The sequence below is a fragment of the Phascolarctos cinereus genome, unplaced genomic scaffold (genome assembly GCF_003287225.1).
Source record: "Phascolarctos cinereus isolate Bilbo 61053 unplaced genomic scaffold, phaCin_HiC Scaffold_3;HRSCAF=262, whole genome shotgun sequence".
Lineage (NCBI taxonomy): Eukaryota > Metazoa > Chordata > Mammalia > Diprotodontia > Phascolarctidae > Phascolarctos > Phascolarctos cinereus.
The window spans coordinates 219,449,869-219,477,837 of NW_027555736.1; the positions used below are offsets into that span (position 1 = coordinate 219,449,869).

At 39.3% G+C, this 27,969-nt stretch overlaps 1 protein-coding gene across 2 annotated transcripts in view; it reads left to right on the plus strand.

Annotated features, from left to right (window-relative positions):
- LOC110200923 (stonin-2) overlaps positions 1-20,382 on the plus strand; it is a 140,355-nt gene extending 119,973 nt beyond the window's left edge. For both annotated transcript variants that reach the window (XM_020976326.2, XM_020976327.2), the window contains exons 5-6: positions 6,008-6,210; positions 12,933-20,382. In XM_020976326.2, the coding sequence (XP_020831985.1) occupies positions 6,008-6,210; positions 12,933-13,016 (287 nt within the window). In that variant the 3' untranslated portion in view covers positions 13,017-20,382. The remainder of the gene's footprint in view (positions 1-6,007; positions 6,211-12,932) is intronic.
- The last annotated feature ends 7,587 nt before the right edge of the window (positions 20,383-27,969 follow it).

Consider the following 27,969-nt stretch of genomic DNA (forward strand, 5'->3'; position numbering starts at 1 on the left):
ATATCAATATTAGTCATTGCACAACTTGGCTGTTTCTGTGTACAATGTTCTCCTGGTTCTGCTCATTTCACTCAGCATCAGACCATACAGGTCTTTCTAGGTTTTTCTGAAGTCTACCTGTTCATCATTTCTTACAGCACAATAGTATTCCATTACATTCGTATATCACATTCATAGTTATGATTACTATCTGTTTCTTCTTTCTGTCCTTCCTCCCCCATTTATGCTTTTCTCTCTCCTTTCTCCTTTTCCTTCCTCACTAATGGTTTGCTTTTCACCACCACCTCCCCTCAGTCCCACCTCCCTTCTATCCCCCCTCTCTTTTCTTTCCCCTTTTCTCTCCTACTGCCTGTAGGGCAAGTTAGATTTCTATACCTAACTGATTATGCCCTTCTTGAGCCAAATCTAATGAGAGTAAGGTTCAAACAATGCTCATCTCCCTCCCTTCTTTCCCTCTGCTGTAATAGGTTTTTGTGCCTTTTCCTGTAATATAATTTACCCTTGTCTACCTCCTCCTTTCCTTTTCTCTCAGTACATTTTCTTAGATCAGATTAATCCACTTACTTGGATCCATTTAACCTACTTGATTAGATTTTTTTTATCATTACATCAAAGTCAATTTATACCCACCCCCTTTATGTATATCCCTTTAACATGGTATAATAACAATACAGTTCTCAAGAGTTACAAGTGTCATCTTCCCTTGTAGGGATGTAAACAGTTTGCCCTTATTAATAACATGTTATTTCTTTCTGTCCTGTTTACCTTTTTATGTCTCTCTTAAGTCTTGTATTTGAAGATCAAATTTTCTTTTGAGCTCTGGTCTTTTTATCAGGAAGGTTTGGGAGTCCCCTATTTAGTTGAATATCCATCTCCTCCCTTGAAAGATCATGCTCATTTTCGCTGGGTAGTTGATCCTTGGTTGTAATCCAAGCTTCTTTGCCTTATGGAATGTCATATTCCACACCCTACAGTCTTTTAATGTAGAAGCTGCAAGGTCCTGTGTAATCCTTACTGTGGTTCCATGATATTTAAATTGTTTTTTTCTAGCTGCTTGCAGTATTTTCTCTTTGACCTGGTAATTTTGGAATTTGGCTACTATATTCCTTGGCATTTTCAATTTGAGATCTCTTTCAGGAGGTGATTGTGGATTCTTTCAATGGCTATTTTACCTTCTGGTTCTAGGACCTCAAGGCAGTTTTCCTTGATAATTTCCTGAAAGTTACTGTTCAGGCTCTTTTTTTTTTTCCATCATGATTTTCAGGTAGACCAGTAATTTTTAAATTGTCTGTCCTGGATCAGTTTTTCAGGTCAGCTGTTTTACCAGTGAGGTATTTTACATTTTCATCTATTTTTTCATTCTTTTGTTTTTGTTTGACTGATTCTTGCTCTCTCATAGAGTCATTAGCTTCCATTTGCCCAATTCTAATTTTTAACAAATTGTTTTCTTCTATTAGATTTTGTGCCTCCTTCCCCATTTGGCCAATTGTATTTTTAAGGACTTGTTTTCTACAGTTAGTTTTTGTCCTTCCTTTTCTAAGCTATTGACTCTCTCTTGCATACCCCTCATTTCTTTTCCCATTTTTTCTTCTGCCTTTCTCATTTGACTTTTAAAATCCTTCTTGAGCTCTTCTAAGAGGGCTTTTTGGGTTTCAGACCCAGTTCATATTCCCTTTTGAGGTTCCAGATGTGGGTTTGTTGACAATATTGCCCTCTTCAGAATTTCTGCCTTGATCTTCACTCTTCTCATAATAAGAATCTATCGTACATTTTTGTTGTTGTTGGGGTTTTGTTTGTTTGTTTGTTTTTTAGGCAATTGGGGTTAAATGACTTGCCCAGGGTCACACAGCTAGTAAGTGTCAAGTGTTTGGTCTGAGGCCAGATTTCAGGGCTGGTACTCTATCTGCGCCACCTAGCTGCCCTCCCCCCCATACATTTCTTTTGCTCATGATGTTCTTATTTCCTGGCCTTTAAAGAGATTGAGCTCTCTTGCTGGGGAGCACAGTGCACTGACCCAAGCTTATTGTGTTGGGCCTGGTCACTGGCTTTGTGTGCTGGGGCCTCCAGTGTTGGCAGTTGGAGGCTGTAGGGTTCTAGCAGCTTACCTGGTGTTGGGCTGGAATCAGTAACTCTGGAACTCTAGGGATAGTCTGGCCCCTGGAGGTTGCCTGCTTTTCCTTTCCTTTTGCTTTCTTCAGCTCCTTTCAGATGGATGTTACAGGATGTTTATCCACCTGGAGTCCCTTGGAGCATTTCACAGAGTTTTGCTGAGGCACTGAGAGACTGCTGTAGAATGCCAAGCCACCTGGTAGTTTTCGAAGCTGGTTTCCACTGGTTCCCTCACCCTCACTGAGGCACTCAGGGGTCCAGGTGTTAGTGTTTGCCTGCTCCACCACCTGGGCTTCAGGATCTCCTAGTATGATGAGGTGGGGCTTTCCACTAGTTTGCTGGGACACCTCCCGTTCTGTACTGCTTCCCTTTCCCCAGGGCAAGCGGGGCCTTTCCCCTTAATCTCTCAAGCTACCTGGGCTACTGGACTGCTGCACCCCATCTTTCTTCTGTCAGCTGTTCCAGGGTTTTTCCTGGGGTGATATTTTCTGGGCTTTCAGAGGTTAATAAGGGAGGGTAAGAGCAACTCACCTCTTACTCTACCATCTTGGCTCCCAGATGAATCAAAGTTTTCCAAGTAATTTCTCCAAATATTACTCATTATAAACACTTTTGAGATATTTTAAATATGTGAAATGGAGCAAAACAAATACTTCACCAAATAATATTTTCCTTGGAGAGCGGGTGTGTATGTTCTCAATTTCTCAGATTAAAAAGCCCTGCTCAGACCAATAGAGATAGCTAGAATCGTTTGCTTTGGGAATGGGAGGATGGACAGTTCCAAATTTATGTCTCCCAGACAAATGAACTCATACCCCTGGGTGGACAGATTGGGGAGGGCAGCGAGCAGTTGTCTTTCATTTTAAGTTAAAGGCCTTTTGGAAGCAGCATAGTTGACCTCTTGGATCCCAAACCTTTAGCTTGTTCCTTACTACTGCTCAGTACTGATTCTGTGCCAAGCTCAGAGTCCCTGGCTTTCAGACCTTCACCTCATTTCCGGTCTCTAGGTTCTGAATCCTTATTCCTAGATCCTGGCAGTGATAACCTTTAACTAGCCATGCCCAAGCATGATAGGTCATTGAAGAAAACTCACACTTACACCTTTAGTATCAGTCTCCCTCCCCCATCCCCATCCCCAGTGTTTTGCCATGCACATAAAAGACAACACAACACAGAAAAAGGAGCATTGGATAGACAGTCAGAAGACCTGATTTAAACCTTTATTATGTCTCTTTCAAACTGTGTGACCTTGGACAAATTACTACTGTCTCTGGGCCGAAGTGAGTTGGATCAAGGTCTCTTCCACTTGAGTCCTTTGCAAAAATCCTGCTCCGGAGCTTCTTTTGTTAACTCCGCTTCTTAGACTCTCAATTCCTTCAAAACTCAGCTCAAGTATCATTTCCTACATGAATCCTTTCCTGATTCCTCCATCTGTTATTGTTCATCCCTCGCCAGTTACCTCATTTATTTTTTACATCACTTTGTGGGTGTAGTCGCACCAAACAGTATGTAAACTCCTTGAGGGCAGGAACCATTTTCTTTTATCATTGTTTCCCTCGTGCCTAGGGAAGCATCAGAGAATAGTGACAAGTGAGCAGGCCTCCAAGCCAGGTACACCTGGGTTCAAGTCTCTTCTTTGATATATACTTGCCATATGACTGTGGGTGAGTCATCTAACCTCCCAGGGCTCCAGGTTACTCTATGAATTATAAAGAAGGTGCTGATTTTCATTGGTGGAGGGAATTTCCTCACCTAAAAATTCCCCTATATCAGTAAAATCATAGCTCCCATCCAGTCCCAGTCCCTACCACCTAGCATTGGTTTCTTGAAACTGATGCCACCAGCAACTCAAGTGCAAGCTCTGGTAAATCCAACCCAAGACAAGAAACAGATTGAAGAGCAGCCTAGTCATGCTCAAGAAGGCCTGTCCCCAGTTTGTTGACTATTAGGTGATGATTTTTTTTTTCTTTTTGGCCACAGTAATTCATAAAACCATCTACTAATGTATGGGAGGTTGTGATCTCTTCTACAGAGAGGAGTACCCAGATATATGAAATCTTTGAAGTATTGGAGTTGAAGCCAGTTTAAAAGTCTTATGATTATGTTGATCTATAGGTAGTAATTATGGTGTGAGCCCTACAACCTTTAGTCAGTTCTTCCACAGTGCTCTCTGCATCCTGTATATTTTGTAAGATAATCAAATTTGGAGTCAGGGGTAGAGTGGCTTTCATATTGGGGGGTTATGAAAGACGCTTAATTCTCTAGGAAATTTTTTTTGTTTTCCTTTTAGACCTATGTGAGGTTATACCCATGAAATTGAGCTCTGGCTCAAATGCCCAGGACCTGAAAGAAACCTCGGAGGTCTTAATGAAAATCAGACAGTACCTCAAAGAAACTAAACTCACTCTGCCCCTCCTTTTGGCTTGGATTTTGAGAAATCTGTGTATATGGGAGAGATAGTGTTATTTGCTCCAGGCAGAACCCTGTGTTCCCAAGGCTTTTTGTATAGCAAGCAGGAGAACAAATCCCTTGACTCAAAGGGATCTTACTTTACAAGCAAGACACAGAAGTGTCATCAGTAAAGTACACACCCTGATATTTAAGCTCAAAAATATTTTAAAACTGTACCTCCTGCCATTATCATCATTAGCAAACACATATTGAGCATCTGCTCTGGAGGAAGCCTCATGAGTTCAAGGGCTTAAGACAATTCCTGCCTTCAAGAGCTTGCCATCTAGACAGATTAGAACTAGACTGGACTTATAGGATGGTAAAGCTGTAAGGCTTTAGGGATCACTTGGTCCAGATGCTTCATCTTACAGATAATGAATGGAAGCCCAGGGAGGCTAAGTAATTCATCATTACCACCACCATCACTCCCCTCCAAGGTGCCACAATAGAGCCGGAACTAGATCTCAGGTGTCTGACACCCAGTAACGTTATTTTGTACTGTATTCTGATGCCTCCATATGCAGGTAGAAATAACTTTGAATGCTCTGTGAATATATAATTTAGGATCATATGATCACAGACTTATCACCAGAAAGGACCTCAGAGGTTATCTAATCCAACCTCTTTTATTTTATGGATGAGAAAACTGAAGCTCAGAGAAGACTGTCATTTTCTTGAGCTCACACAGGAAGTACATAGGGTCTAAGGGTCTAGGACTCAAACCCAGGTCCTCTCACTACAGAGCCAGTGATCTTTCTCCCATCCCATACTCCTTCCAGAGTCATCCACAGAAGGAAACCCACCATTCTACTCCAGAGAGCTGCCACTGATGCTTTATTAACTCACTGTTAGTTGCTGGCCCCTTTTATTCCTTTCTCCTAATCTGACAGCTCTTACTCCCGAGTATGTGTGCTATGTCCCACTGTCCATCATGACACAAGCATGTGCAATGACCTCTTTCTTCAGCCCAGGGCTTTATTACTAGGAAACCAAGTTACTGTAATCAGATAAGTTACATCAAATGGTGTAGGACGTACACAGAGCATGACTTGCAGCTGAGACAACCTCTCTATTTAGTGTCTAGGACTTCTTTCAAACTATGTGCAGCTATAAAGCCTACAGTCATCCTCAAAATGTTCCTAGTTTTAAATTGGCTATTCAGAGTTGTTCATGAAGGAGACAGACAACTTCCCTGGAAAAAATAATAGATTTGGAATCAGAAGACCAGGGTTGGAGTCCTGACACTGCCACTGGTTGCCTGTGTGATCTTGGGCAAGTCACATTACTTTCTGGGAGTTCAGTTTCCTCTGTAAAAGGAGAATCATGCTTGTACTCTCTTCTTACAGAGTTGTTAAAAAGGAAGTGTTTTCATAAACTTAAAGTGCTGAGTTGAGTTATTATTATTAATTCAACATTGGATCTCTTACCTCCATTTTCCTTTCTTTAGCTTCTGGCCACCCTCACTGCTTCTTCTGCCACCTTGAACTTGGCTCTGACCGGGAAGTGCCTTCCAGATTTGCCCGCCACGTAAATGTTGAGTTCCACATGCCAACCACCTCTGCCTCCAAAGCCGCTGTCAGATCCATCTCTGTGGAAGACAAGACTGATGTCAGGAAATGGGTCAACTATTCTGCACACTACAGCTACAAGGTAGCATTAATTTGAGGTTGATGAACATTCCTAGAAGCTTTTGTCTATTTCCTCACCACCACCACCCTTTCTTTCACAAGAGTCTTATCTACTTCAAGGCCTCATCATGGAGTGGTAGAGTCTATATCCTAAGGTTCTTGAAGGCCATCAAGCACAAACAGGTCTTATCAAGCTGAAAATGTTTTGAGTATGGAACCAATAATAATCTGTGGGTCTGACTTCTGAGGACATCTCCCCTGGATAGGAGCTTCCTAATTGGTCTCCCTGTCTCAAATTTTTCTCCAATTTAATCTAGCCTCCAAACAACTTACAAAATTTCTTCAAGTACTGATCTGATCATTTCATTCCCCTACTTAATAAATTCCAGAGGCTTCCTTTGCCTTTAGAATCAAATACAAACTCCTTGATTTGTCTTTTAAATCCTTTTACAATCCACCTTCCTAATTGTATTATATATTACTCTCCTCCCTGCTCTCTACAATTTAACCCAACTCCTCCTTCTGTTCCTTCTACAAAACACAATCTCCCATCTCCATGCTTCTGCAATGGTTATCTCCTATTCTTGAAACTTTCCCCTTGTTACCTGCACCTGTTAGAATCTCTTCTTTCCTTCAGAAACTCGGCTCAAGTATGACTTTCTGTGTGAAGCCTTTCCTAATTCCTCTATCTGCAATTGCCGACCCCACACCCTAAAAAAATTACCTCATATTTATTTTGTATATAAGCATATCTTATATACAAGTATATTACAAGTATATGTATGTGTATAGATATACATAGATATTTTATGTGTGTATATATTTATTTGTTTATATGCATGTTGTCTGGCCTGATAGAAGGGTTAGAATGTAAACTCTTTGAGGGCAGGGCTGTTTCACAGTGTATTCACAGGGCCTCAAAACCAGGTATACCTGTAGACAAGTCACTTAACTTCTCAGTGGTACTCTGTGGTTACAGGTTGCAAAGAAAGTGCTGACCTGCATTGGTGGAAGGAGTTTCCTCTCCCAGAACTTCACTAAATTAGTGATGTCATGGGTCCAGTTTAGTCCCTGTCACAAGCCAGTCTCAGGCCAGTCCCTTTCACCAGCACCTGTCCAGTCACAGGGCAGTCCCAGTCACCAACACCTAACAGAATACCTGGCACATAGTAGGCACTCAGATGCTTCTGATTGATTAAGTGATTAGCTAGTCATGCTAAGTTCACAAGGGCTTATCACTCAACATTTGGCTTCAGGGTAGTGAATTTGTTTGGCTGTAATAACTCACTTAGTGAGTATTAAGGAGTAGAGTCTTTTGCCTGTCTGTGTCATTGGTGGGTCTTACCCAAACCAATGAAAGCAGCAATGTTGAAATTGCAGGAGTGTTTTCCCCAGCCTGTATCTCTTCATCTTCTTCCTTGCTACGAATGACAGATGGAGAAATCTGCTTTCATGCTGAAAGGTAGGGTAACATGGAACAGAATAGAAAAAAAAATAACTGAAAATGACATATTGGGTTAAAAAAAGGCAGAGGGGGATTAAAAACTTCTCTATATTTTGTATCCACAGTACCTACCTACCACATACTAGTTTCTCTACAAATTCTTTTTCAGTTATCTCACCCATTCATGTTTACTTTTGACTTCCCACCATTACCAAAGAAGAGAGAATAGAAGTATGGTGGAGGGAATATCTGAGGTTTCTGATGTAATTTGTGCAGCAGGGAAGGGGAACCCAAATCAAAAATTGTTGCTGCAGGGATGGTTTGTATGAATCTGAGAGTAAAGGTAGGAAATGTTCAGTCTGCCCCCTTTGACTTGCCACCACTAACAAAAACAAAAGTGAATAGTTAAAGAAATTTCTTGTATAGCAGCAAAGCCATGAAGAGGGAGAATAACCTTATTTGTAGCCTTCTGACATACATACAAATCTGCCTGGCTAGGTGAGTTCTTTACTGACAGATTGGCTATAAGATAGTAAGAGAGTGATTTCCAAAAGGGAAGAAGTGTTAATTTAAGGAGTACAAGGCACAGTAACTGTAACTCTTCCCTACCTTCGGAGGTACTTTTTTGCCAAAGCGCTTTCATATTATCTCATGTTTGTGATGCCAAATTCCCAAGCCACCAGAAAGAACAAGGGCTCCCTCTTGTGGGACTCTTTTTTTCAGCCCTAGAACTCACAAAAGTCTCTCCATATATCAGTTGATCCGTTTGTATTTTATTTTATTGTCCTGAAACCTGAGTATCATGAAATACCAAGGATGTTGATTAAAATTCCACTATACTCAAGACCTACTCTAGTGCCAGTCTTGAAATTGAGGTGTCTTTGAGTTCTCCAAGGCTCTGCTGGCAGAGTGTGAAGTCTGGTGTATCCTACCAAGCCAGAAAGGCTTCAAGAACAGGTCAAACAATTGGCAAATGTGAATGTGTCATCTAGGGACCAGCCACATGGTGTTCAGAGACTCATCACCAGAAGGCTGGTCAAAGGTGATGAGTATTTTCAGCTTCAGAAAAGCATGATTATCTAATACTAAGAGGTATATCCACCCCAATGAAGTCACATATCCTTGAAGCTTGCTATAAAGAACAACCTTATGATGACATCCTAGTATTATAAACCTTATACTGCTTGACTTAAAAAAAGTTTTCACTACATCTTTGTCTCTTTCACAATATGATTTCCTCATCACTTTTACCATATAAGTACAAAGCTTCAGGATTTTATAGAAAATGTAGGCAAAGTCACCATATATACCTTACAAGTCAGAAGTTGTTTGATTTTTTTAAAAGGCAAAGAAAGGGCTTGAGTTAAAGAATAAAATATTACCAAATGGACCCAAAATGTTTAATTTTTCAGTCAGGCCTTAATATTTTCATTTTAAATAGGCTTTAGATTGAGGCTCTTTGTAAAGCAAGGATCTTTATAAGACCACCAGAACAATTGACCTTACGGGGGTGGGATTCTTTTAAAGGTAACTTCACGAGGGAAAAAGAGGCTCGTGATAGTCAGTTGGCCTATAATCAGAAAGGTCCTGTGAAAGTGAATTTTATGCCTGTTTTTGAGATTAGATTCTCCCTTTCTTTTTCTTGAAAGAAGGCAGTTTGATAGCTTTAAAAGTATGCTTTTCTCATACTGAAGTTCAGATTTGCCCACCCCCCAAACATTCAGTTTCATGTGGCCACAAACTCTTCTACAGCCCCTGACCTTAATGAGTTTATGATCTAATTAGATCAGAACTTCTTAGAATTACAGAATTTTGAAATTAGAAAGAACCTTAGCGATCATCCAAGCCAGCACCTTCATTTTACAGAAGAGGAAGCTGAGACTCAGAGAGGTTATGTGACTTCCTCGAAGTTACATAGTAGTAACAGAATCAACAACCCTGGGGTTTTCTCAACTCTGAAAAAAAATCTTCATTCTCTTCTGTGCCCTGGAAAAGAGGAATAACCTAATAGCTTTTGTAGGAGAAAAATTTCATTATGGAAATTTAAGTTCCTTCCCCTGCCACCCCACCATCACCACTTTTTTTAAAGGGGAAAAATTAAGCTACATCGTCAGATAGTGGTTAATTTTCAAGCAAATATTTTGGAAAAGTCTCTCCTTTACAAATAAACCTCTAAAAAAATATGGAGGCTAGGTGATATATTGATGTTGAGAGAGCTTGCCCCTTATTAGCTAGATAAAGAGATAGAAACTGTCTAAGAAATAGCAAAAGGGACCATAATGATTTCTTTAAGGCCCCCCCTACCCAGTCTTGATCTGAAAAGCATGGATTTGGTGGAGCTGGAGTTTTATTTTGATTCCCTTTTTATAGTATTTTAGCTTTTGATCAAGGCTTACTAATTGTACTAATGGCTTTGAGGTTAAAATATGTTCTTAAGGTTGTGTTTTTTATCCCCTGCACTAGATTTGTAATAATAAAAACCTTTCATTTTTATAACACTTAGCATTTTACAAAGCACCTTCTCATACATTATCTCATTTGAGCATCACAACAATATTATAAGAATCAAGTGGGCTTGAGGAAGTATTATTGTACCTAATTTACAGATGAGGAAACAGGCTCAAAGAGATTAACCATCTTGCCCAAGGTCACCTAGTTAGTAATAGTCAGAAACAGGGCTCAAATCTAGGTCTTCTGATACTAAAGCCAGTGCTCCCATTTCTGTACTCTGCAACCTTTCGTGTGCTTTGTAAAACACTAGAATGACTAACGCTATGTGAGAAAAATGTTAGTAATGGTTGTCTTCAATAGGCTATCATGCTTGAGTATGATCAGTTGGAGGTAATTATTGCCAAGATCTAGGAATAAGGATCAATAACTGTAGCTTGGGGGGGGGGGAAATTGAAGATCTTAGGGTCAGGAAGTTAGAAAAGGACCCATGGAGTTGTTGGGTGACAGTGGTAGATAGGAAGCTAAAGGTCTGGGGTCTAAGAGGTCAACCAAGTTGGAAATAATAATAATGGTAACTAACATTTTCATAGCACCTACTATGTGCCAGGCAGTGTGCTAAGTGCTTTACAAGTATTATATCATTTGATCCTCACAACAACCCTGGGAGGTAGGTGCTAGTATTATCCCCATTTTGAGGACACTGAGGCAAACATAGGTTAAGTGACTTGCTCAGGGTCACACAGCTAGTGTATGAGACTGAATTTGAACTCAGGTGTTCCTGACTCCAGGCTCAGTACTCTAACCACTGCATCATCCCCTAGCTCCTCCTTCTTTCCATGTTTATCTCATAACAAGGTTATGGAGATCAAGACAAAGGGTCTAGATTTCAAGAGGTTTCTAGAGAAGAGTTGTAACACCAATAATCAAAGACAAAGAAATAAATATGCTCCTTCATGGTTCAGGGGAAAGAAGATTGGATTTGGAATAAAAAAGCCTACTTATCATAGCTTTAAGTCCCAACTTATTAGTTAAGCCACTTACTAGTTGTGTGACCTTGGGCAAATGACCTAACCTCTTTGGGCCTCCATTTTCTCATTTGTAAAAAATGAGGATGATAATATTTACACCTCTTATTTCACAAGATTATTGTGAGGAACAAATGAGAGAATGAATGTTAACCCCCCATAAATGGAGGTCTTCATATGAGGTTAGTTAACCACTTTGGGTGTGTTCTAGAAGGGATTCCTGTAAAGATACAGGTTAGCCGGAATATTTTGCTTTGTAATAGCCAAAAACTGATGTGCGTGTGAGTTGTTGTTATGGAGAAAATAGAGAAAGAACTATTTGCCCTTTGCCCACCCCCCCATTATGCTTCTGCCTGGGTATTGAAGCCCTGAGCTCACAATAAGGAACTATGATGGTTTTCAATGAACTGTAATCCTGGTTGAGGCAGAGATAAGCAGGTTAGAGCTATAGAGATGTTTTAACATTGACAACTACAGGAAGCAATGTGATAGTAAAAAGATGAATGAATTTGGGATAAAAGAATCTGGGTTCAAATCCTAGGTCTGCCATTTTCTGCCCACGTGGCTTTGAATAATTCATTTAACTTCTCTGGGCTTCAGTTCCCTCATCTTCTGAAATAGGGAAGGAAATTTTCAACTAGATTACCTTCTAAGCTCCCTCTCAAATCTCAGATCTGTAATTCTGTGGTTTCCCTTCTTCCCCCCTCCACTCCCATTTAGATTTATTGACTGGATGAGAGTATACACAAAGAACAATAGTAGGGGCCTGGTGGTCTCTATGATGACCTGGGAAAGGAGCTGGGGTATAGCAATACCCCCACTCTCAATAAACTGCCTGCCTAGTGTTCTCATCATTGGATTTAATCTATATCTAGCCTTACTCATTGGAGAAGATACTGGGGACAACAGCAAATCATATAATCACAGATTTAGTCAATCAGTAAGTCAGTTAACAAGCATTTGTTAAGCATTTACTATTTGCCAGGTGGAGATATAAAGAAGACCGGGGTGGGGTGGAGGTAAGTGGTCCCTGGCCTAAAGAAACTCATACAATACATAAACTATGTACATAGAAGATACATGCAATATAAATGTGAGGTAATCTCAGAGGGAACACACTAACAGTGGAAGGGAGAGACAGAAGGAAGAGAGAGTAGGAAAAGCCTCTTGAAGATGATATTTGAGCCTAAGTCTTCTGGGAAGCCAGGAGCCAGAGGTGAGGAAGGAAAGCATTCCAGGAATGAGGGACAGCCAGTGAAAAAGCTCAGAGTTGAAAGAGTATCAATTTCATTCTATGTGTGTGAAATACTGCTTGTATCAACCTAGGGGACCTTGAGAATAAAAAAAACCAAACCTTTTTGATGCTTCAGAATAGATACATAAGTATTCCTTTGCCCACATTTCACCAGAAATTTAGGAACAGCAAGAAGGCCCATATGGTGGGATCACTGAATGTGTAAAAGGGAATAAAGCAGAAGACAGAAAGATTTTTTTAAAATGCCAAATTGGGAAGGGCCTGCAAGAGAGAGGTGGCTATGTGGGTAGACAGAGGAGGACATAGAAGAGAGATATTGTGAAGGTAGAAAGGACAAGACACCATAACAGGGTTAAAGGGAATTTAGCCTAGTCTAAAACTCCCTCATTTTACAGATGAGAAAATTGAGGCCCAAAGTCATATAGGTTATGACAAGCAGGATTTGAACCAAGGTCCAAATCCAACACCCTTTCCATTATACTATTACCACCTCAATTAGAGTTTAAAGAGGGTTTTTTCTTTGTTTTTATTATATTCTTTCCTATTTAATTTACTTTTTTTCTTGGCAGGTGGAAATTGAACAGAAACAGAATTTGAAATCGGACTTTGAGGGAGGTGAAATTGAAAATCCCAAGGAGTGTGGGGTGCAGTGAACAAGACATATTGCACCGAAGCAATGATGGTTTCTCATCCTGCCTAATAGAAGTACAATTCAGTACTTTACCACAACCACTCGTCAATGTGGCAGTGTCTTGGAATTTCCTGCTCACAACCTCCTGGACTTAGACAGGAAACTGAATGGTGGTTGGTTTGGCAAGGCTGGTTGGCTTTAGATTATGCGTTGAACATGTAGTTCAATTGACTTTGGGGGCTTACTGTCCAGTTAAGCCTGCCTGTCTCTCTGACTTTTCTCTGCTTGCCTTTCAGAAGTGATGTGTGGTATGTAGACTGCTTTAGACATAACTCCTTCCATCTCAGAGTTGGAATATTTCCCCATGATACATATTCTTCCATCACTTGTGTGAGTTTCCTTAAAAAAAAAAAGATATGTGTGTGTGTGTGTTGGGGAATTGGGTGGGGACACAGTTCCTGAGGGATACATTCACCAAGTGTTAATTTCTCCATCCCTTAAATTCAGAAGAGATGTAAAACCAGTATGGCTTCCTTTCTGTCTGGGCCTTTTTGATGCTCCTCTTCACACTTTAAATCTGAACGCTGAGCAACACGAGATTTCAAAACCGTTTTCTAGTCTTCACTTTAGAAACACTTTCTTTGTCCTTCTAAGATTTCAGTTCCATAAACTTTCCTTTACAAGGTTATTCACACTAGGTCATGGTAGGAATTAGAGACAAGGCCAAGAGAGAGTACCTCTTTAAAGATTAGATCAGCAGTCCTATGCCAGGGAATCATTTGAAAGGAAAGAAAGTTTATTTGAATAAAGTCTTTTTCAGCCCAGGGCATTAGCCACCAGTTTATATTCAAGTCATGAGAGGAACACTTTCATTCTGTATGTGAAGTAAATACTGTTTGTATTTAGGAGAACCTTAAAAAAAATGACAAAAACCTTTATTTATACTTCAGAGTAGATACACAGGTACTCCTTAATGCCTACATTTCACTTGAAAATAATTTTTTAAAAATAATCTTAGAGCATATTTTTAAATTTTTGCTTTACATGGGCTTGCCCAAAGTATCAGTAACATGATGAGGTTGTTATTTGTTCTTTTTTACAAGTCTAATAGTAGCACAGACCTCAGTCTTGTAGAGGGAAGGAATGTTTTTGTTTTTGAATGTAGAATCCTGGTTCTGAGGACATTGCATTTGGCACACTAAATTTTCTTTGCACTTCCCTTACCCTTAGCCACATAATTTTGCCTGGAAAAAGCATAACTGGATTTCCCTTCCTCTAGGCTGAGGTGGGTTGCTCCTTCTTGGCCTGCTCATCTGCAACATCCTTCTAATGAAAAACACACACTACCTTTTAGCAAGTGCGCAGATGGCACAAAACTGTTAGGGACAGGTAGAACACTGAACAAATCAAACCAGACTTTTCAAAAGTTGATGGGCTTCAAAAATGAGGTGAAATTAACTAAATAAATATAAAACCCCCTGCTTTCCAGAAGGAAATCACCCAAGAAGAGAAAAAGTATAGCTAGCCTAATAACAATAAGGAAAAAAAATTGTTGGAGGAAAAAAAAATTATGTGGATTTAGTTTATTGTAAGTTCAGTATGAGCCAACAGTGTGTCATAGTGCTTTAAAAAGCTAATACAATCTTAGACTACATTAATAGACGATATACTGTCCAGAAAAGGCAGGGATAAACCCACTCTCCAGTTAGATCATCCCAGTACTATCCGGTTAAGTTATAAATTCAATTATGTCCACAAGGGGGCAATCAGAACAGTGCAGGGTATGGGAACTATTGTCATCTATCGATCAGTTGAAGCAACCGGGAATGTTGAACCTGGAAAAAGAAATGATACCTGACTGCAAGCATCTGAAGAGCTGTCACCCGGAAGAGATGTTGAGTTTTTTCTATTTGACCCCAGGAAAGAGAACAGAAAGTTCCTAAAATCTTCCTGCTGCCATTTGTTCAGGGAAAAAAAAAACACCTTTATGTTAATTTTGTACTCATCCGGCAGTCATTAGGATACTGTGACCCTAAGCCCCATTTAGGGGCTTCTTGACTTAGTGCATTGTATATGACTGGCCTAAGGAACACAGCCTTCACAAATTACCCTTCATTTCTGATGTGAAAATTTACTGACTGTTTTGGAGGAGGATTTATACATGACTACAAAGAGCCCTCCCTGTGTCACCAGATTATGGAGTGAGACTTTTTCATCAGAAAAAACAGCTCAGGCTATTCCACAGGCCATTAGCTTTTTTAGTGCCCTTGTTTTAGGTCTAGTACCTTACTCGGTAACCCAAGTAAAAGGCTAAGAAATGAACTCGGGAGGACCTAACAAAAAAGCACATCTAGGACAGGTATTTTTTGAACCATTAACTCCCTCCTCCCTAAACTCTTACTCATAGTGACCATTTGTTATATTTTATCAACATTTTTGCATTTTACTGTTTGGTTAAGGGCTGTTACCTGGCCAGTCTATTTTTTTGTTATTTCTGGTCACTTCAGTACTTTCTTTTTTTCTCTCTTTTTACACAACTGCCAGGACTCATAACACATATGAAATGTAAATAAAGACATTTTCACCTTTCAAACGTGAAATCATTTCTATTCTTATACAGTTTTTTGGGGGGAGGCAGAAGTGTAACTTTATTTTCCCAGACAATTGTACTAAATGAATTCAGTGTATAATGGGACTTTAGGAAGTAAATCTGTAATCATTATCTTATCACTTCTTTTGGGGGGAGACATAGAGGAGATAAGGGCAGGGGGACAATAGAGAGTTTGCCTCTATTAAGGATTTTAAATACTCAAAATATTTTCTTCTCACTTCTTTTTTTTTCTCTTTTTTTTTGTGAGGCAATTGGGGTTAAGTGACTTGCCTAGAGTCACATAGCTAGTAAGTGTTACTAGCTATTTGATTTGAACTCAGGTCCTCCTGACTTCAGGGCCGGTGCTCTATCCACTGTACCACCTAGCTGCCCCCTTCTCACTTCTAAAAGTACAGTTAGCATGGAGGCAAAAGTCTCTGCCTGACTATTTCTAATTGTCCTTTAGTCCTTTCTAGAAGGAAATGGAAGCTTCATTAAGCCTCATCTGTGCCTCAGTGAAAGCTCATACTAAAGCAAGAAATGCCTTGTATTTCCCAAAGGAATTCAATCAGTCTCCTCCCACCCCTTTCCATACCCCAGCGGTAATTTTCACCTAATGGTAATAGCACTTATCTTATACAATAAACTCTTCTCTGTTTGTGACTATATTCAAAAGATAATAAAATGTAGATACCTTCTCAGTTCAAGGTCATGGACTCAGTTTGAGCCCTCCTGCATTTAGGAGAACCCAGACATCACAATGTTTATTTGAGAGATGAGCTGAAAAGGAGGGATGATCTAGTGAGAACAATTATTGGCCTTGGTGCATCAGACTTTACTTATCTGATGTTCTTCAGTACCAGCCCAGGATGTTAAATATAACTTTCTTATCTTAGGTTTCTACCTTAATAAGATAATGTAGTAGAATCTTACCTGATTTGAGTGTGTGTGTGTGTGTGTGTGTAAATGGGGAGAGAGAGAGAGAGAGAGATCATTTTAGTGGAGAGAGGAGTAGGATGAATTGAAACCTTTTAAAAGAACAAACAAAACCCTGAAACAATTGTTTTTTCACTCCTTTATAAATACCATCTTTTAGGCAGCTTTCAGAAGTCCTATTGATTATGAAAGGAGACAGACTAAAGCTGCTCTAAGTGTTGTATTATAATTGATTTCTATGCAACCTGCAGGATAGAACATTTGAATGGTCCATATTTTCCAAAGACAGAGAAGCATTTAAAAATGAGATCTCCTTCCCTCCTACCCCCCTACATATGTCTACCTACACACACACACACACACACACGTGGAAAATCGCTAGCCAATCTTGGCAGCTACATAAATGTCTTTGGCCAAGGCTATCTGATTCAATCTCCCAAGCAGGTTTGGTTCCCACGTCTGTTGGTGCCAGTTCTCTGAAGTGCCAATTCTCTGTAGCTTTGACATCTTGTAATTCCTACTCTGGTCAGGTTGGGATTTTTTGTTTGTTTTTTACTGGAAAGAAAAGTATCTTTTTATGGAAAGTTATATACCTTTCTCAGACATTATTTATTAAAAGAGAAGGAATGTTTTGTCTCACTGGAAGCTTTACGTGGAAAATGGGAGTAATGACGGATTTCATGAGGTGTATGTATTTTAAACAAATAATTGAAAGTAAAAAGGCTGTATAAGGCCATCAGATGTTGAAACTAGAAATTGGCCTATTTATCAAAGACAGTAGATGAAGCATGGTGAATAAAGTTTTTATACTATTTAGAGCACCTTCAACTCTGAGACCTATCCTTTTTGTTTTAAAATTTGAAGGAATAAATGTCTCTCCAGATTCCTCTGGATTTCTAGGTCCAAACTTAGTCTTCAAAGCCCCAAACCAGGAAAATTCTATTTGAATCATGTGAGGAGACCTCTGCTTTATTCTTCTAAATTCACTTGTCTCTAAATTAAGATGGTAAATTTGTTCCTTAAATATATCAGTCCACTGTGCTACTACCATGTCAGTAAAATATCTTCTTAACTTTGTTTAAACCATGGTATAGTTATACCTGGTGTTTAACATGCAGACTGGTTGTCAATACCTCAGGAAGATATGATGGAACTAGAGAACTCCCGAAAAGCATAGCCAAAATGGCAAATGGAATATAGCAGGCTTCATGAGGATAGACTCAAAATTAGGACAAGTGGGACATAGACATAGTCACGAAATCAAAGAATATTAGAATGGTAGGCATATATATATATGTATATATATATATATATATATATATATATATATGCATGTGTATATATATATATATTATATGTATATACGTATATGTATGTATGTATATCCATATATATTAGAATACATCATGCAATATTAGACTTGGAAGGGACATCTTAGAGATTTTAGTCCGAGCCCTTCCCCATTACTACTTGTTCTTTACAGATGAGGGAACTGAGGCCATAAGGGTGATTATGAGCCCAAAGTCAAACAATGACAGCTATAGTTTTAGCCCAGGATATTGGAGTCTGGAGGCTTTGCTCTGAATTTTATAAGCTATGTGACCTTAATCAAGTCACAACCTCTGAGCTTTACCTGTTTCTTTCTGTATAATGGAGATGTAATCCCCTCAGAGGGGGATACTTCTTGAACCATAAAACACTATGAGAATGAGTTGTTGTATGACAACTGCTCTTTTAAAAAAACTGCTTTACACAGCAAGATTAAACATAAGGATTTCATTACCTTGAGAGGTCATAAAGGCTGAAAATAAAGCAGTCAAAAAAGTTTAGATAAATCCATAGATGATAATCCACAATAAATCTAAGGGAATGGTTAGGGTGCATCCTTAATTTTTAAGGACCAAAGTCTCATGATTAACATGAGCGATTACCATATATAACACTTCAGCTCTCTAGGCCTCAGTATCTTCATCTGTAAAATAAGTAGTCCAAATTAGATGACCGCTAGGGTTCCTGCCGGCTATAATTTTTTATGATTTTTTCATAAAATGTCCCTAGATGTCAGTTGATGTCCATGACAATAGATGGATCATGGATCTGAACCTATATGTTATTTCTTCTGTTCTTATGAACCAAGGGATTTTAAAACTATCATGCAGGTAGAAATTAATTGTCTTTCTCTTAAATCTTTGATCAACATTTCTTCATCCCTAACTGCTACTATTTGCCTAGGGGAGAAACATAGGAAATTCTGCAGTTTATTGTTCTCCATAAGATTTTTTAATACAAAAAAAGGTAAGGAGAAATCAGGGGGTCCAAGTGGAGTGGGGAGAATTAATTGGAAAGTTAACACCTCATGAACTGCTAAGGGTAGCAGAGTAACACTGTGCCTATAGGGGATCTACCCTCCAAGAGGCTGAGCAAAATACTGGAATCATGAGAATTAGAAGCAGCCAGAACATCCTTTAATTTGACTGAATCAGGGAAGGCCTTCATCAGGCCCTGAAAAGCCTTATCAGGCTAATATTGCCTAGCCCCAAATTATTTATATATTCCTATATGTAGTTTTTAGGATGGGGAAGAAGAAAGATAAATATACTGGGTACTTTGTACAAAGAGAAAAACCAAGAGATGTTCTGCTCTGCCTACCTACTTTGCCTATCTTTTTATCCAGATAAAAGAATAGCATATCTTCTGCCCCTGTAGTATCAAGAAGGTTATAAAAAATAAGATGTGTAGATATTAACATTCTATGATTGTTGCAAAAGTATTGTCTGTTATACAAGTCTTAGAAGCTTAAATAAGAGAATCTAGGTTCTAGACTGCCTCAAGTCCCTAGGCCTCTATAAAATGAGAGTGCTCAACCAAATGGACTCTGAGTTCCCTTCCAGCTCTATATTGACGAATCTATGAAAATCCTTCTCCCAACTGATCTCTTAGAAATTTTTTTTAAACTACAAACATCTCACCAGTGACCAGCCAAAGTCTATAAAGTACCATTTCCCTTTTCATTTGTGATGTGTTTAGGCATGCTTTGAGTTAATTTTAGTTTAGTATTCAAATCCAGTAAAGAATTCCAGTCTCTGCTTCTGTCCCTACTTACTTTATGCCTTTGGTGTAATCTTGGGCACCCATTCTAGCCACACTGTGATCTCATGAAGCCTTAAGCACCACAGCCTCACCTCAGAGTGCATTAAGGCCAGCTGTACATATACCATATAGTGTCTTAAGGGAAGGGCTCTGGAGATGATAACTAGAGACAAGCACCTTTGACAGCCATGTAGGCCAAGGAGTCCAAGAGTTCCAAAGTGAAACAGGTTTCTAAGAGCACTGATACAACCAAAATTGAAGCCAAGTAGGTATGTAATCTTTATTTTCGATGGCTGACAGATCCTGGAAGGTTGCTTTGGCACCTCCAGATGACTTAGCTGTCTACCTCTTGCATACATCATGGTGCACCGGAAAGGCTTTGTGATCAGAAGATCTAGGCAGGAATCCCAGCTCTTCTACTTACTCCCCGGAGTGACTTCGAGCAAGTCACTTCATCCCTGACCCCTCAGTTTCCTTGACTGCAAAATAAGGGCATTGGGCTGGATGATGTCGAAGTCCCCCTCAAACTCTGAATCTTCCTGATCTTATCTTGTCTGTAATGAATTCTAAACTGTCAGGGTGGCTGCAGCCAAGGTCAGTTCAGCTGCTCTTACACTGTTCATCATTCATTCTCACTTAATGTAACTTCTTGCACTATTGTGATTGATTTTATGTAATAACCAGTTTAATTTTTTTATATGTGCATATATAATAAAGTCTACACACTGGCCAACTTTGTAGAAATGAACTGTTAATAAAAAGTTTAAAACTGCTTTATTGTTGGATTTTGATCTGGAGCATGCATAATTCAGGGTAATATTGCATGTGTGTCAGAGCTAACGCTCAGCAATGTGTCATTGACTAGCCATTGTCCATCAGTGATTCCTGGTACATATTAGCATAGTAAGTGCTTAATAAATGCTTTTACATTCATTCAGTGAGTGGTAAAATTAAATTGTGCCATGTCGACAATTTTTTCAACCTAATGGTTTGCTTAGGTAACTATTTGCAGTTAGATGTAAAATTCAGGCAACGCAATTAGTTATTTACTTAGTGCCTATTATGTACTCAGCTCTTTGAGGTTACTGCAATAGTATTACAAGCCTCTCAAAAAGTTTATAATCTTGTTCATGACATGGTAAAATGAAAAGTGTTGGGCTGAAACAGAAGGTCTGGGTTCAAATCCTGACTTCCCTACTTACTAGCATGATTCTAAGTAAGTTAATTAACATCTGAGCCTTAATTTCCTGATCTATAAAATGGAGATAAACTACTTTCAGAGTTTTGTGAGGAAATAGCTTTACAAACTACATAAAGCAATGTCAGTTAACTTTTATTAATTAGGCTCTTATATTTTTTATCTTATTTTACATTTATTTGTACAAGATATTGTGGTAGGAAAGGGAATACAAATACATGCAAAAAAGATAGTCATTGCCCTGAAGGAGCTTACATAGCGAGAGTGCCAGAGAAAATGTCTGGAGCTAAGAGATGGAATGTCTTGTTCCTTGAACAGCCAGGAGGCCAGTGTCACTGGGTTAAAGAATATGTGGTGAGTAGCAAGGTGGAAGAAGATTAGGAAGCTAGGCTATGAAGGGCTTTAAATGACAAACAGCATTTGTGTTTGAATCTGGAGGCAATATAGGGAGCCACTGGAATTTATTGCCTAGTAGAGAAGTTTACTGAATAATAGATAAATGAAGGGAGGGAGGTGTGAATGCTAGGGATGGAGTGACCTTCCAGGATAGAAAGGTTTCTAGGTCATGGCAGACAAATCCAGAGTACATCTTGGTAAGAAATGAACACATGGGTGGGATCCTATATATAAAGATAAGCTGTCATAATTATTATTGTTTTTGCCAACTATGACTCGAATATAAGAAAATGGGCATAAAAGGTATCATCAAGGATATGTTTGTGGTTAGAAAGCTGGTCCTGGAGTGAAAAAGATGAACTCAAATCCTGTCTCAGACATTAGCTGGATGATCCCGGTCAAGTCCTTGAATCTTTCTAGCCTCAGTTTCTTCATCTGTGAAATGGGGATGATAATAACAGTACCTATAATAGTACCTGCCTACCCAGGTTATTGGGAAGGGAAGGAAAAGGGGAAGTGAATAAGCATTTGTCCAGTACCTACTATATTCCAGGCACTTTGCTAATCACTTTACAAATATTTGGAATTGATTGTGTGACATGAGAGACACTGGCAACGAACCGCCTAGCGTGGCGTGCCCTCATCAAAGAAAGTACTGTGCTGTATGAGCAAAGCAGAATTGAAGTTAGCTCAAAAGAAATGTGAGATACACAAATTTAGAGAATCCACCCCAAATGTTTGCATGGACTATTTGTGCCCAATCTGTGGCAGAGCATTCCAAGCTCGTATTGGTCTATGATCAACTGTGGTCAGATACACTGTAATTTGACTCTCACGTAGTGATGTCATTTTCATCCTCTTTAAGAAGGAAAGACAACAGTGGGCAGCAAGGTGGTGCAGTGGATAGAGAACCGGCCCTGGATTCAGGAGGACCTGAGTTCAAATCTGGCATCAGACACATAACATTCACTAGCTGTGTGACTCTGGGCAAGTCACTTAACCCCAAATGCCCAACCAAAAAAAAAAAAAAAGGAAGGACAACAATTAACCAACAAACTACAAATATTATCTCACTTGATCCTCTTTGTGTTCTTGTGTTGTCCAACTTTGTGGTGTTGTGAAGATGAACTGAAATATTTGTAAAGCACTATATAAATGCTAGCTATTACACATGATTAAAAAAACAGGAGTTGTAGTCAAAGTGAGAATTAAAGACAATAGGTTGAGAGCCCAAATACTACATCACTATTTTCAAGATCTCAAATGAACCAGTGGAGGGTGTCCAGCTTTCTTTATTTAGGTAGATCTTCTGCAGAGGATTAATAGAATGCTAATAAGAATCACACAGTATGGGAAGCCATAAAGGGGCTGCAGTCTGCACTGATGGAGTGGACAGTAGCTGCTCTGTTGAGACAAGTATTTTTGTCCCTGCAAAATAAGAATTACATGCATGAAATAACTAAACAATATTACTGTTTCTTTAGCATCTAGAGCTAGACCAAAGCAAAAATTGAGGAGTTTGAGCATGGGCCCACACATCTCATTAGGCCATTGAATGTGTGTGGGCTGATGCTAGCTCCTCTGGTCAAAATTTAATGTATCTGTGGAATCAGTGATCTCCCAAAGAAGCCGTGACTTATTTGGCCTCAGCCTGATGACACTGTAGGTAATACAGATACAAATAATTAGATCGGCTTCTAATAAAAATATTCTTCCCTGCTAATCTACTGTGCCTCCCTTCTAGAGTAGGTGAAATATTATCTCCACTGCCTCTGTAGCACTGAAAAGGTTATACAACAATTAAATGAATCAATAACCCCTCCATTAGAGTTCCTATAAATATTTGTATAAGCATTCTACCCTGCCTTGAAATTTAAGAAATCATTGAGTCAAAACACCTGGGTTCAAATCCTCCCTTACTCCCTGTGTGACCTTGGATAAGTCATTTCATCTGTGGACCTCAGTTTCCTTATCTGTAAAATGAGGAAGTTGGATTAGATGGCTTCCACATGCCCTCTTAGAGCTCAAGATCTAACATCCAATGACTGTAAGAGCATTTGATCATTGGTTTGGTATGATAAAGGTCTGATGTGATAATTCATTGCTCCTGGTAATGGGAAAACACAGGATACAGCTCTGCAAAAATGAGCTGGATGGTAAAATTAGTCACAATGAGATCCATACTGAAGCAAGATGCTCTATTCCCCTTCGCAAAGATATAACAACACACTTATATGTTATCGATTTAACTGTATCAGACATACAGACATTCTCCAGCTACGGATCTTGCTAAGGATGAAACATGGCTGTCTTTATGCCTCCTATACATTCTTTTCCAAGATCCTCAGGGGGCACATTTGATCACTTGATTGTTTAGGGATGACTAAGACAGAGGTTCCTAACCTTTCTTGTGTCTTGGACCCCTTTGGCAGTCTGGTTGAAGCCTATAGAGCCCTTCTCAGAATAACATTTTTAAATACCTAAAACCTATATGATTTTAAAGGAAACCAATTTCATTGAAATAGTAATTCAAATGTATTTTTTCAAGTTTACGGACCCCAGGTTAATAACCCCTAGATTGAGGTCTAAAAAGTAATTATTAGAAATAACCCTAAGTCCTGGAAGATTTGAATAGCTCACCGGTAAGTTTACATGAGCCCTCCTGTTCAAACCCCCTCCCTTCCTTTTAGAGTCCCAATAATTAAATAAATGAATGAATAAATAAATAAATAAATAAATAAATAAATAAATGAATGAATAGATAGATAGATAGATAGATAGATAGATAGATAGATAGATAGATAGATAGATAGATAGATAGATAGATAGATAGATAGATGTTCCACTCTAACCTGCAATTTAAGAAAATGTTACTGTGACTAATGCAGGTGCAAAGGCAAAACCCCTAGTTGGGAAATTCCACACATTAGGTGAACTACATCTATAGTTTCTGATTGCTTGGCAATATTTCTGACCTATTTCTCAAGGGCCCCATCCTACATGACATAAGTTTTGCCAAGGCCATATGGGCTTAGGCTATCTGCCAAGAAACCATCCCACAAGCAGGGCTGTGACCAATCCAAAACAAAAGCCAAACACAAATCCTAAGGTGAGGATCTGGTTTGGTTTTGTTTAAATTAAGAAGCAAGACACCACTACTTTTTTTTCTAAAGTAAAATACAGAAAGTCTCAGGTAGGAACCATAGATAGTACCCTAGAAGGAAATTAGATGGTGCTCAAATTGAAACACCTTTATCCACAGACACTTTGTGCTTTGTGTCAGCGCATGGTAATGTGTGTGGCACAGATAAATCCAAGTAAGTCAGAGTTATGAAATCAATGTCAGCTAAAGTTTTGGGGAGATGAATCATGGAAGACAGTATAATAAGAAATTTAAGGAAGGCAAGAAAGAAGGAAGGAAGGAAGGAAACAAGAAAAAGGAAAGGAAGGAAGGAGAAGTGAAGGGAGGGAGGGAGGAAAGAGGGAAGGAAGGAAGGAAATAAGGAACACAGAGAGAAAATGAGGGAGGGAGAGGGGAAGGAAGGAGGGAGGAAGAGAGAGAAGCATAATATGTTTGGGGATAGTAGACAAAAAAAAACAGTGAGGTAATTGGTCTGACTTAAACAAAGGGTTCATGTTAAGCAATAGTTAAAGATATGGTTTAATGAGGTGGAGCCAGATTATTTATGGCTTTGGATACCAGGCTGAGAAATCTTGATACAAGATGTAAGAGGTATAAACCAGACAGAAAATAATGGTTCACAAAAAAAAGGAGCTGGGGGCTTCAGTGAGCTTCAAACTCGATGTGAGTCAACATAAGTGTGATATAAAAGCCAAAATAAAATAAATATGTGATATAAAAGTGTGATATAAAAGCCAAAATAAAATAAAAGCTAGTGCAGTCTTGGGCTGATAATGCCCAGAACTAAAGAGGTACTCTTACATTCAGCTGTACTCTGCCCTGGTCTGTTCAAGTCTAGTGTATGGTGGACAGGTCAGTGCTTCACATTTTAGGAGGGACATTGATTAGATGGGAAGCATCCAGAGGAAGAGGATAAGGGCCTTGAGACCATGCCATATGAGTATCAACTGATGAAAACTGAGGATATTGAGCCAGAAGAAAAGATTTGAGGGGTCATGATAGCTGTCTCCAAGTGCTTGAAGGACTATCATGTGGAAAAAGGAATAGACTCCTTTTGCTTGGCCCCCGAAGGTAGAAGTAGCAATGGGAACAGGTTGTTAAGAGGCAAACTGAAAACTTCCTAGCACAGCTTTTCAAAAGTATAATGGACTGCCTTGGGAACTAATAGCTACCCCTCACTGGAAGATCTCAAGCAAAGGCTGGGTGACCACTTGTCAGATATATTGTGTAGGATATACTGTGTTTTCTTTTTCAGGTAATGATTTGGTCAGCTTAAGTGGTAGAGAAAAATGTACAAAAATTAAAAGATCAACACAGAGAAATGGAAGGTAATGTTATGGAGAAGGCACTAGAAGCTAAGGGTGGGGGAAGAGGTTCTAGATTCTAACTTCTAAGAAGTTAGGAAACTTCTTTCAGAAGGTGGCTTCTGAGCTGAGTCTTGAGGAAACCCAGGGACTCTAAGAAGCAAAGAGAAGAGAACATTCTAGGCACCAGAGTCAATACAAAGATGGCCTCTGAGGTCCCTTACAACTCTGAGATCATGCGCTTCCTTTGTAAGTAGGAAACCGTGGAGAGATCTTGAATAGGAGAGTAAAGGTGAGAACACTGTTTTGAGATTAATCCACGTGCAGGATACTTTAAATAGGCAGAAAGATTACAGGCAGGTAGAAAAGTGAGAAATAACACCAGCATGAGATAAAAATTCTAGAGTAGGATAAAGGCAATGGGAATGAAAAGAGATGGGAAACTCCTAGATGCCCTGGAAGCCTCCATGAAATTTTCCCAGCTACTCAGGACCATGTTGATCTCATTCTTCTCTGAACCCCTATGGTGCTTATATTTTATACCACACAAGTTAGCGCTTAATTATATATTTCTAAATCTTACAAGTGTATTAGACTCATTATACACAATAGTGCTAAACACAATAAGGCTTGCATAGCAGATGCTCAGTCCAACACTTGACTGAGTTGGATGGTTTTGCTTTTAAGAAGCACATGCTCTTTTTAGGAGTAGTTAAAGTGCATATCTAAAACAACTTAAATCATAAAGTATGCAAAATAGTACAAATGAAATCCATAAGTGCTAAAAGGTTATGGATTAAAAGAGATGATCAGAATAGGGTGAGGTTAACCGGAGAAGGCTTCCTGTGAAATAGAAGTAATAATGCCACTTCCTAGAGCATCAGGACAAATGAAAGATAAGGCAAGCATTCTGAGTAATTTTAAAGAAAGGTACTAACAATTAGTATTCATTAAAAGGTTGATCTCTTAAAGCCATTCAAATTTAGTACTTGGCACTGTGCCTCACATAGAGTAAGCACTTAGAAATTTTTTTGCTGAAGTCAATTATTTAGGTTCCATGGATAAATATCTGCCTCTCAAAAGCTCAGAGCTCAAAGAAACCTCAAATGTCACCATATCCAACCCTCATACTGCACACCTGGAGTTCTCTTGATCCTAGAAAATTGGTAGTTGAGCCATGGAAAGAGCCCTAGTGGAATTCAGGAAGCTGTTCTAGTTCTTGCTCTTTCACTCACCAACTGAATGACCTTGGACTAGTCATTTTACTCTTTGGGGCCTCTATTACCTCATCTGTAAAATGAGTGGGCCACTAGATTCTTTCTGGAGTCTCTTCTAGCATTTATAGTCTATGGCTCTTCAATCCCACAGTTTTAACTTTGCCTTCCTAACCATTGTTGTCATCCTGTCTGCTAGAATGTTCAGAGTTGCCTGATTAGTCATGATACAGTAAACACAGTGATGGCTATTAGCTAATCACCAAGGAGGTTGTTTCAAGGCTGCCTGGTCAGCTATATTAGGCAACATAAAAGACATCATAACATCACATCAAGCTATTTGGAACTGGGGCATGTGGGACATAGAATATGCTGCTCCTCCCTCACCTAGCTCCATCTGTTACAATAGGTCTCAGTGGTCTCCAACAGGTCATGAGTTCATTGTGTAGTTTTCTGTTTGTTATTAGGGCAGGACCCTTGATTCAAAACTATAGTCTTCAGGGAAGCCCGTGGATTGAGAAGGCAGTTTTCCGTTTGTTAGTGGAGCAAGACGTCCTTGATTAAGAATTGACTCCCTCTTGGAAAAAGGCCACCACTTGTATTAACTTTCAGAGCTAGCCAAACTTGAATTGTTGAAGAAAAGAAATATTGCCTCACAATTGGGGGAGGAGCTGAGCAGCAGGTGCAGAACCTAGCAAGAAGGAACATGACTGGGAACATGTGACCTGACAACCAGAAACTGTAGATAGAATTTTAGGGTACAGGACTCCTGAGGGTCTCCTGACCTCGTTCTCTTCTCTCCCAGTCAATCAAGGGAGCAACATCTTCTCAACTCTACTCTTATCCTCTCCTTAGGTAAAACAGTAGATCAAAAACGTTTGGGTACTCCTCTCTCTGTCCCTCTCTATTTTTTTTTCCTGAAGTATGTAGCAATAGGAAGTATGTGGCTCCTCAACTTATATTTGTACAGAGATGGTCAGAAGGCTGTTTGGGCAGAGGACCAACCATCAGACTTTTTTTTCCTTCCAGTTCCCTCTTCTACTTTCCCTTTCCTAGGAGTTAGGAAGTCCACATGGCCTCAAATCAAATTAGCCCCAACCAGACC